General features: G+C 39.9%; 1 protein-coding gene across 1 annotated transcript in view; it reads left to right on the top strand.

Moving 5' to 3' along the window:
* SPTLC2 (serine palmitoyltransferase long chain base subunit 2) overlaps positions 1-10897 on the top strand; it is a 99876-nt gene that overhangs the window by 73648 nt on the left and 15331 nt on the right. The window contains exon 10 of the mRNA XM_004010819.6: positions 10615-10750. Coding sequence (XP_004010868.1) covers positions 10615-10750 — 136 coding nt within the window. The remainder of the gene's footprint in view (positions 1-10614; positions 10751-10897) is intronic.

Raw genomic sequence — 10897 nt, 5'->3', positions numbered from 1 at the left:
CCACCTGATGTGAAGAACTGACTCACTAGAAAAGATCCTGATGCTGGGAAAGATTGAGGGCAAGAGGAGAAGGGGACAACAGAGGATGAAATGGTTGGATGGACATGAGTTTGAGTAAACTCTAGGAGTTGGTGATGGACAGGACGGCCTGGTGTGCTGCAGTCTATGAGGTCACAAAGAATTGGACATGACTGAGCAACTGAACTGAACTGAGGGGCATTTTTGATTGTCATAGACTGGCCTATGGAGAGGTGCTGTTGGCATTTATTGCCAAGAGACCAGTGGTTCTGAATATTCTTCAAGGCACTGGACAGCCTTGACAACCAAGAATTATCATGCCCCAAATGCTAATAGCAGTCTTATTGAGAAACACTGGCAATAGTTGACCAAAATTTTGTACAATGCCCCCCTTTGGAAGGTGGTGGATGACAGAAATCTTACGATGGAAATTGGAAAGCATGCAGGATGAGAGGAAGTCTCTAGGTACCATGTCTGTTCCTGAGAGCAGAGCCAGTCGAGGTGATATGGTGTAGGCCCCTTGGGCTGGGGTATTGGAGGCAGTGTGAGTCAGTGACAGATCGCTAGGAGGCAAGTGAGTCTCCGGGGGGTGGGCTGGCAGGGACCAGCAGTAACTTGTAATTAAACATGGTTATTCTGTTCTCCTCTTACATTCCTGTTACCTAATGTTTCTTTAAAAAAAAAAAAAGATTATCTTGGAGTATAGTTGATTTACAATGTTGTGTTAGTTTCAAGTACACAGCAAAGTGATTTAGTTGTACATACTGTTTCAAGTGTACAAGCTTTTAAGTTTAATTAGGTCTCATTTGTTAATTTTTGTTTTTATTTCTATTACTCTAGGAGATGGATCCAAAAATATGCCGCTGTGATTTATGTCAGAGAGAGTTCTGTTTATGTTTTCCTCTAAGAATTTTACGATATCCAGGCTTGCATTTAGATCTTTAACCCATTTTGAGTTTATTTTTGTGTATAGTGTTAGAGAGTATTGCTTTTACATGGAGCTGTTCAGTTTTCCCAGCACCACTTATTGAAGAGATTGTCTTTCCTCCAGTCTATATTCTTGCCTCCTTTTTACAGATCAATTGACCATAGGTGTGTGGCTCTATTTCTAGTCTTTCCATCTTGTTCCATTGATCGATGTTTGTCTTTGTGCCAGTACCATACTGTTTTGATTACTGTAGCTTTATAATATAGTTTGAAGTCAAGGAGCCTGATTCCAGGTCCATTTTTCTTTTTCAGGATTGCTTTAGCTGTTCAGGGGTCTTTTATGTCTCTGTACAAATTTTAAGATATTTTGTTCTATATCTGCAAAAAATGCCCTTTGGTAGTTTGATAGGTTGAATCTGTAGACTTCCTACATAGTATGGTCATTTTGACAATATTGATTTTTCTAATCCAAGAACATGGTATATCTTTCCATCTGTCATCGATTTCTTTCATCAGCATCTTGGAGTACAGGTCTTCTGCCTCCTTACGTAGGTTTATTCCTAGGTGTTTTGTTCCTAATATTTCCTTTCAGTCAGTCCTATTAATATAGAAACTAGAGTAGATCAGTGAGTGGTTAAAAATACAGTCTGAAACCAGAAGAATCAGTTCAGATCCTGGTTCTTCCACTTGATTTACATAACCTCTCTGGATGTTACTTTAGTTTTTTCAGCTGCGAAATAATTTTTAAAGTTGTTTCTAAAAGGAAGAGGTGAGAAAACCTTTTTTCTCTCAGAAGTTATTGATGTGGTGTATGAAAGATGCTGTGGTTTAAGTGTTGAGCATAAAAGGAATTTGAATTCATTTTCTTGGCCTGGGCTTACTTTGTCTCTTTTGAAAGTGTCATTGTGATTGCGTTTGAGATTTTTCTGCCAAGCCAGCTATGTACAGTTCTTGGAATTAATGTGACAGCAATAGTTACCACACACCTAGTGCCTCCTTTGCATAGCCCCAGAGGACTTCCAGCTGAGAGCGAGATGGAGCTGTTGTCCTGGTCTTGGATTTAGATATTGCACCGCTAGTGAAAGAGAGTACTAAGGTGATTTTTTTTTTTCATAATTTTGTTTATTTATGGCTGTAGGGCTTCCCTTGTGGCTCAGATGGTAAAGAGTCTGCCTTCAATGTAGGAGACCTGGGTTCGATCCCTGGGTTGGGAAGGTTCCCTGGAGGAGGACATGGCAACCCACTCCACTGTTGCCCGGAGAATCCCACAGACAGAGGAGTCCATGGGGCCGCACAGAGTCGGACACGACTGAGCAGCCAAGCGCACATTTATGGCTGTGCTGGGTCTTGTTGCTGTGTGGCTTTTCTCTAGCTGCAGCAAGCAGGGGCTGCTCTCTGGCTGTAGTGTGCGGGCTTCTCGTCACAGTGGCTTCTCTCGTTGCAGAGCACGGGCTCTAGAGCGTGCGGGCTTCAGTAGTTGCAGTTCCCACGCTCTGGACCACAGGTTCAGTGGTTGTGGCTCACCGGCTTGGTTGCTCCACAGCATGTGGGATCTTACCGGACCAGGAATCGAACCCATATCTCTTGCATTGACAGGCACTGAACTACCAGGAAAGCCCCCAAGTTTATTTAAATCAATATAAATCAATATGTTCATCCATTCACTTATGGAAGACTACAAAGTAGTATCTTACCAGGAAGTAAGGCTGGTTAGTAGTTGACTATAATATTTAGACATATAATAACCAAAGCTAAATATAATTTTTCTTTGATTAGAAATTACTTAACTGACAAAGGGAAAGGGAGGAAGCATTTATTCAGCCTGGCACTATGCTTGCTATGTTATGCAGTTTCTTTCCTTTAAAGGGAGTTGGTACTAGAAGCTTCCAAGATTTGGAAATAACCTTTGAAAACAGAGTCTGCATTTGAGTTACCTGATACTGTAAAGACTTGTTTAAGAAGTCTATAGGATATAAGCTCCAGTTTTATATATCAGTGGAGACACATGTTTAACATAGGCAGAGTAATTTACTCAGGATGACTGAGTTTATCCTGTTTTTTAAATTTTATTGTAAAGAAAATGGTTTTCAAGAGAAAAAGTACAGGAGTGAAACATGTTCCTTTTCACTGTGGATTACATAGTCCAACCAAAGTAAAATATTTTTAAAAGTAACCTTCCAAATAGCAAAAATAAGACTTTGGACAGATGGTAAACTGAAAGATAGATAGTAAAGTTCAATTCTTAGACAAAAAATATTAAAGAGATATTATGTGAAATACCCATAATGTAATGTTTTGGTAGTATAGATTAGAAGGCATTAGGTAGTATTTCTTCATATTTTATCCTGGCTTACGTCCCATAACTCCTAATGCTGAAAACTAACTGAAACCATTCTTGGGGCTGTATGTTCTGTTTGCTGCTAAGTCACTTCGGTTGTGTCCGACTCTGTGCAACCCCATAGACGGCAGCCCACCAGGCTCCCCCGTCCCTGGGATTCTCCAGGCAAGAACACCGGAGTGGGTTGCCATTTCCTTCTCCAATGCAGGAAAGTGAAAAGTGAAAGTGAAGTCGCTCAGTCGTGTCCGACCCTCAGCAACCCCATGGACTGCAGCCTTCCAGGCTCCTCCGTCCAGGGGATTTTCCAGGCAAGAGTACTAGAGTGGAGTGCCATTGCCTTCTCTGATATGTTGTTTGGGGGACCCTAAACTGGGAAAACCTTCATCTGCTTTGACATTATGACCTTTAAGAAGTGGGGAAGGGGGAAGAAGTTCTTCAATTTCAGATTCTTCCAACCCATTATAATTAATTGAAAAGTATGAGTCTGAGGAATAGCAGTACTTTTATTTTTCCCAGGAAGGTAGATTATGTCAGCATAACTAGGAAATCTAAGAAGATTAGGAGCTGTTTAATGGGGTATAATGTGACTTATGTGATCAATTCTGAACATCACTCATTGATGTCCTTTATTTTGGAAGATTTCAGTTACTACTGAAAATGTTATATTTGAAGTTGCAGACTCAAACTTCTTTGGTTGATCATAAGTTATATTAAAAAGCTCATCAGCTAAATTGAAAGTTGTATTGCTCTGTAAGCAGGTGTGAAGTGAAAAAGAAGTGTGAAGTGTTAGTCACTCAGTCGTGTCCAACTCTTTGAGACCCCATGGACTGTATGTAGCCTGCTAGGTTCCTCTGTCCATGGGATTTCTCCAGGCAGGAATACTGGAATGGGTAGCCGTTCCCTCTTCTAGAGGATCTTCCAGAGATCGAACCTGGGCCTCCCGCATTGTAGGCAGGTTCTTTTCCATCTGAGCCACCAGGAGGCCTTGTAAGCAGGTTTTAGACACTCGCTGTATATTTTGAAGCCTAAGTTCTGAGTAGTTAGCACTAATGGCCATTGAAGACAAAGTGTCTGCTCCCTTTTGTATTCCTTACTTTGTACATTGAGGTTATCTTTTTTGTTTGTTTGCTTTTTAACCAGTCCTGAGACTTCAGAAAATTTGTAGCTCGTAGAACACTGTTCTGATTGATAAACTGTCAGGAAGGGATGTCTGGAATGCAGTTGTACAGCTGCAAAATCTGTTCAGCAATAGTTAATAAATGTAACTCTAAATCTGACTCTGTTTTGTAAAAGTGATTAAAGGTTATCCATGAATAGTGGTTGTCAATACATAGATAGTTGTGATGCTTCTTCTAGTCCGTCTTCCTCCCTTTTTAGGCTTTCAGTTTCCTTTAAAGAATTAAATCTAATGATGCCATCACAACCCACTAATCCATCATATTCATTTTACTTCGCTCCTTAGCATAAAATGTATTATAAGAAGTTGAGGAGTAAAAACTAACCAATTATCTACTATATTTTCTGCAATATTAACTACACATACATATTTATTTTCTCTCTGTCTCTCTTTCATGCCAAGCTGTAGATTTTTACTGAAAATATCCTAAAAATGGCTTCATTCTAACAAATTGCCCAAAAGGACAGCCAACACAGTAAGGTTCATTTGTAAAGTTCAAGAAATCAGAACACGGGTTCTCTCTAAATTGCCTTTATGCTTTTTGTCACCCTTAAAAGTAAAGATTTATGTTTGAAAAATAGAGAAGAATGCTGATTTCTTATATTACCATCTGTGTTCTCTCTGAGGCAAAGATCAAGACCTTTTAAGAGTTAGTATTTTTTTTTTTTTTTAGCAATGCTAACCTTTTTTGTTTTTAAATTCACATTTGACCCTATACTTGCTATAGCTTTGCTGTGAGAAAACTCTTTAGAAGTGAGCTTGGCGGTTGAACTTAAATACCATGCTTCTTGTATTAATATTAACTGGTATTTTATATGATGTTTAATTCAAAATGGATAGCTGTGTTGTCTTTAAAATTCAGTATCACCTCATAAGAGATAACCACTTTCCTAATATGTATAACTGCAAAAGTTTACTGATTTGTAAGTAACTTGGCTGCTTTTCCTATCCTTATCTTTGAAATATTAGGTTGAATCAGAAGAAATTGCCTTTTTAAGGTCAAAAATAGTCGAATATTGGCATCTTCTTGGTTCTGCCTAGTAGTTTTTGTTGAATAAACAGACCACTTAATTTCTGGGTTTCTCTGTGACCGCCATTTCTAATTTAGTTCACTTCTTTTTCCAGCGATGGTCTTGATTCTTCCCCTCAGTCTTTATTCTTTGCTCACCACTGATGATTGCAGTTTGCTGTTGCAGATGAGTTTATTGGAAGAACCACTCTTTGCTTGTCTCATACTTGCCCTGCATCTTCTTAGGCTCCCTCACCCGTTCTTCCCTGTCCCGTTCATTTGCTAGTAAGTGCCGTTTAAAAAGTAAGGTACGGATGCATGTGTGCATGCATGCTCAGCCGCTTCAGTCGTGTCCGACTCTTTGCAGCCCTATGGACTGTAGCCCACCAGGCTGCTCTATCCACAGGATTCTTCAGGCAAGAATACTGGAGTGGGTTGCCAAGCCCTTCTCCAGGGGATCTTCCTGACCAAGGGATCAAACCCGCATCTCCTGCACTGCAGGCAGATTCCTTACTGCTGACCCACCAGGGAAGCCCAAAATACAGATATTGTTACCCAGTAAAGGGATAAACACTTTAGAGGTTGAAACAGACATAATTTCTGGCTGTGGTGTGAAAGCAAAAGCACTGAACTGGAATCAGAAAACCTTGATCTTCCTCCTATTGAATGAAAGGCCTTGGAGAAAATAGTTAAACATCTATGGGCCTATTTTTCTGTGTATAAAGTATAAATACAGTTGACCTGTGTGCAGTACAGATATGAACTGGCCAGATCCACTTATATGTGGATATTTTTCAGTAATAAATACTACAGTACTACATGGTCCCTACTTGGTTGAATCTGTGGATTCAGAGACACCTCCAGCTACTGAGTCTTGACTATAAATATATGTGGATTAATCCCTGTCTTATTAATGGTCAACTGTAGTACATATTTTTACCATATCCTCCTAAAGTAAGACTGAGCTGTTAGTTGCTAATTATAGTACTTCTTTCCTTATTTGGGCATGACTAAGATGGGAATACCAGACCACCTGACCTGCCTCTTGAGAAACCTATATGCAGGTCAGGAAGCAACAGTTAGAACTGGACACGGAACAACAGACTGGTTCCAAATAGGAAAAGGAGTATGTCAAGGCTGTATATTGTTACCCTGCTTATTTAACTTACACAGAGTACATCATGAGAAACGCTGGGCTGGAAGAAGCACAAGCTGGAATCAAGATTGCTGGGAGAAGTATCAATAACCTCAGATATGCAGATGACACCACCCTTATGGCAGAAAGTGAAGAGGAACTAAAAGCCTCTTGATGAAGGTGAAAGAGGAGAGCGAAAAGTTGGCTTAAAGCTCAACATTCAGAAAACAAAGATCATGGCATCTGGTCCCATCACTTCATGGGAAATAGATGGGGAAACAGTGGAAACAGTGTCAGACTTAATTTTGGGGGGCTCCAAAATCACTGCAGATGGTGATTGCAGCCATGAAATTAAAAGACGCTTACTCCTTGGAAGGAAAGTTATCACCAACCTAGATAGCATATTCAAAAGCAGAAATATTACTTTGACAACAAAGGTCCATCTAGTCAAGGCTATGGTTTTTCCAGTGGTCATATATGGATGTGAGAGTGGACTGTGAAGAAAGCTGAGCACCGAAGAGTTGATGCTTTTGAACTGTGGTGTTGGAGAAGACTCTTGAGAGTCCCTTGGACTGCAAGGAGATCCAACAAGTCCATTCTGAAGGTGACCAGCCCTGGGTGTTCATTGGAAGGACTGATGCTGAAGCTGAAACTCCAATACTTTGGCCACCTCATGCGAAGAGTTGACTCATTGGAAAAGTCTCTGATGCTGGGAGGGATTGGGGGCAGGAGGAGAAGGGGACGACAGAGGATGACATGGCTGGATGGCATCACCGACTCGATGGACATGAGGTTGAATGACCTCCAGGAGTTGGTGATGGACAGGGAGGCCTGGTGTGCTGCAATTCATGGGGTCGCAAAGAGTCGGACACGACTGAGCGACTGAACTGAACGGAACTTACAAATATTGGAGTGCATATCTTTTCAAATTAGACTTTTCATCTTTTCCAGATATATGCCCGTATAAGTGATATCACATAATATTTGTGTCTTTCTGACTTGTTTCACTAAGCATAATATTCTCTAGGTCCATCCCTGTTGCCACAAATGGCATTATTTCATTCTTTTTGTGGCTGAGTGATATTCCATTGTGTGGGTACATATATATATATTCCACATCTTCTTAATTCAGTCATCTGTGGATGGAAACTTATATTGCTTCCGTGTCTTGGCTATTATAAATAGTACTGATACGAACATTGGGTGCATATATTGTTTTGAATTAGTCTCTCCTTTTTTCCAGATTCCCAGGAGTGGGATAGTCGGATGATGTGGTAGTTATATTTTTACTTTTTTAAGGAACCTGCCTATTCCAAGTATCTTCCAGTTATGCATGTGAGTGTTAGTTTAGATGTATTTTCTTCTGGGACTCTTCTTGTCAGGGAACAGATGACAATGAATGGCGAGACTGAACGGTCCACTTCCTTTCATTACAGAAAACATGCTTAGAATGATATAGCAATAAGTGGAAGTGGTGAGGTCTAAATCTCTTGGCATTTCTTCTTTTCCTTGATAATTTTTCTAACAGAAGGTAATTTGTGGTAAGAGAAAGGTAGCAAGTTGCAAAATAATACAGGAAAAAATTAAAGTATATCAAACTTAGCATGTGTCAGTTTCTTTAAAAATCTTTAATAAGATACCATTTATACACAGTAAAATTCACTAAAGTGTAATTCCATGAGTTTTAACAAATGTATGCGGTCATGTAACCATAGCATAAAGTACACAATATTTTCATCACCCCTGAAAAGACCCCTCATACCCCTCTTCCGTCAATCATCTCTCTCCATTCCCTGGCAACCGCTAATCTGTTCTGTCACTATAATTATGTCTTTTTAAGAATTTCCTGTAATTGGATTCATAAGAGTGTAATCGTTTGTGTCTAGCTTATTTCATTTAACATAATTCTCTGCAGCTCATTGTCATTTTTGTATGTGTCGGTTATTTTTATCTCTCTTCATCATGTCTCTTCTGTTTTTCTGAATGGATGGAGCATTTTTATGATAGCATTTTTCGTCCTTGTCTGCTAATACTCTGTCATTCCTGGTCTGTTTCTCTTGGTAGATCTTTCGCCTAGTTGCTGGGTCATATTGTCCTGTTTCTTTGAGTGCCTAAATCCTTTTACTACACACGGCATTGTGAATTTCACATTATTAGGGACTGCATTTTGTTATATTCATTTAGGTGATAATGTTGGACTTTGTTCTTGGAATCAATTGGATCCTCTCAGGACTTGCTGTTAAGGAGTGTTTGTGTGGGCCAGAGCAGCTTTTAGTCTAGGGCTAATTTAGCTCCACTACCGGTGTGATTCTAAGGTCTTCCCGTTTCAGTTAGTGAAAATAGAAATTATTCCCAGCTCCGTAGGAGTGCTGGGAATTGCTTAATCTGCTGCTTTCTGGTGGATCTCCCCAGCCTCTCATGGTTTCTTCTCCTATGTGTGCAGGTCAGCCCTTTGCCAAAGGCTCTTCTGCAGGCCCCAAAGCTCTCTAGGTGCACTTTCCTCCTCTCCTTTTGTGCTGCCCAGTAAATTCTAGCCACCTTAGCCTCCCCAACTTCAAAATCTGTTGTCTTCAGCGGACAAGACTAGGTCCCCGCTTCCGGAGCAGCCTGGGAGCTGTCTCTAGGTGCTATGGAGGCAATTGCAAGACTCACTTCTGGTTTCCTTTCTCTCCAGGAGGACAGTTGTGCACTGCCTGTGGCCCAGTGTCTGAAAACAATTCTTTAATATACCCTGTCCAGCTTTCTGTTGTTTACAAGCAGTACAGTAAATCCAGTTCCTGGTACTCTTATCACACCTGGAACTGGAAGTCTCTTATTCTAAATGTAGAGTAAGCATGTGTTGGTATTTCTAGGGGGAAAGTTAGAGTATGTTGCTCATCAGTTATCAGCATAAATGTAACATACTTTAATGTCTGCTTTAATATTTGTAAGATGTATGTCGTAACTTAAGTGATGTTCTTCAGTGTTCACGCTAATCTAATCTACGCTTGTGTTAGCTTCTCTGGTCAACTTAAAATTATTTACATAAAGAGTATTAATTTGGGGTTATTTGTAGCAAACTTACCTAGAGTAGTCTCCACATCAGTGATGGGTATGTTAGTGTTTTGAGTCTAAGAACTTTTGTTAATCATCTGTATTTCCAGTTGATTGATTTATCTTTGAGCTGTATGATTATATTTTTTTTAAATATGAATCTGCCGGATTTCTCATATATGTGAAAAAATGATCGCAACCTTCCTTATTTGTGAGTAGATTTTGAAAACTGTTGAACAGTTCTTAGCCCTTACAAGCTGATCTTTTGTGTCTTGCTCTCTATAACTGAACGATTGTTCTGGGACATCTGTTCATAGATTGACGTCCCATAAAGTCAAAACCAGGTCAAATATCTAGTTCAGTTAGCACTTGAAAAATGTATGCCTTAATCCATTTGTGTTTAGGAAAGATGAACAAAGTAGGGTTAAAAATATGATTTTTACGTTACATGGGTATCCTGCTGCTGTTTGATAGGAGTTTTAGGAAAATGGTAATACAAACTCAAAACTCAAGAAGAAAATGTGGGACTCTGAATGGCTCTCTCTCTGATCTTATGTGTAAAATCATTTGCAGCAAGGTTTTTGGAATGAATATTGAAGTTGAGAGACCTTAATTCTAGTCAGCTGTGCTACTCATTACCATATGACTGTGAGCCAGTCACAACCTTGTGAGTCTCCTAATATAAATATATGTATTTATATATCATATAAATGAAATGATGGTAAGTATCTTACCTACTGTGCAGGGTGGCAGGGTGTGAAATGAGGTGGCGTCAGTGACCATGCTGGAGGATGCTTGTGTGCCACTGGTAGTAATGGAAATACTACTCATAAACTTTATTTTGTACATTACTGTGAAATCTACACTCAGCACTTACCATGACAGAATTTACCAAAGCAAGATATATTTGTGTCTTTTTATATTCCATACAGTTTACTGTGCAAAAATTATTTTGTTTCCCTCCCATGATTTTCCAGGCCAAGAGTGTATTCAGCAGTTAGCCGAAAACGTCCGGTATTTCAGGAGACGTCTGAAAAGCATGGGCTTCATCATCTATGGGAATGAAGATTCTCCAGTGGTGCCTCTGATGCTCTACATGCCAGCCAAAATCGGGTACCTTTTTTTTTTTAAAATTTTAGCTGTGTGCATGGGCTTTCTCTAGTGGCAGCAAGCAGGAACTATGCTCTGGTTGTGGTCTATGGGCTTTTCACCGCAGTGGGTCCTCTTGTTGCGGAGCAAGGGTTCTAGAGTATGCAGGCT

Source organism: Ovis aries, chromosome 7, assembly GCF_016772045.2.
Source record: "Ovis aries strain OAR_USU_Benz2616 breed Rambouillet chromosome 7, ARS-UI_Ramb_v3.0, whole genome shotgun sequence".
NCBI classification, from domain to species: domain Eukaryota; kingdom Metazoa; phylum Chordata; class Mammalia; order Artiodactyla; family Bovidae; genus Ovis; species Ovis aries.
The sequence above is the reverse complement of the archived record's forward strand: the minus strand, read 5'-3'. Positions and strand labels throughout refer to the sequence as shown.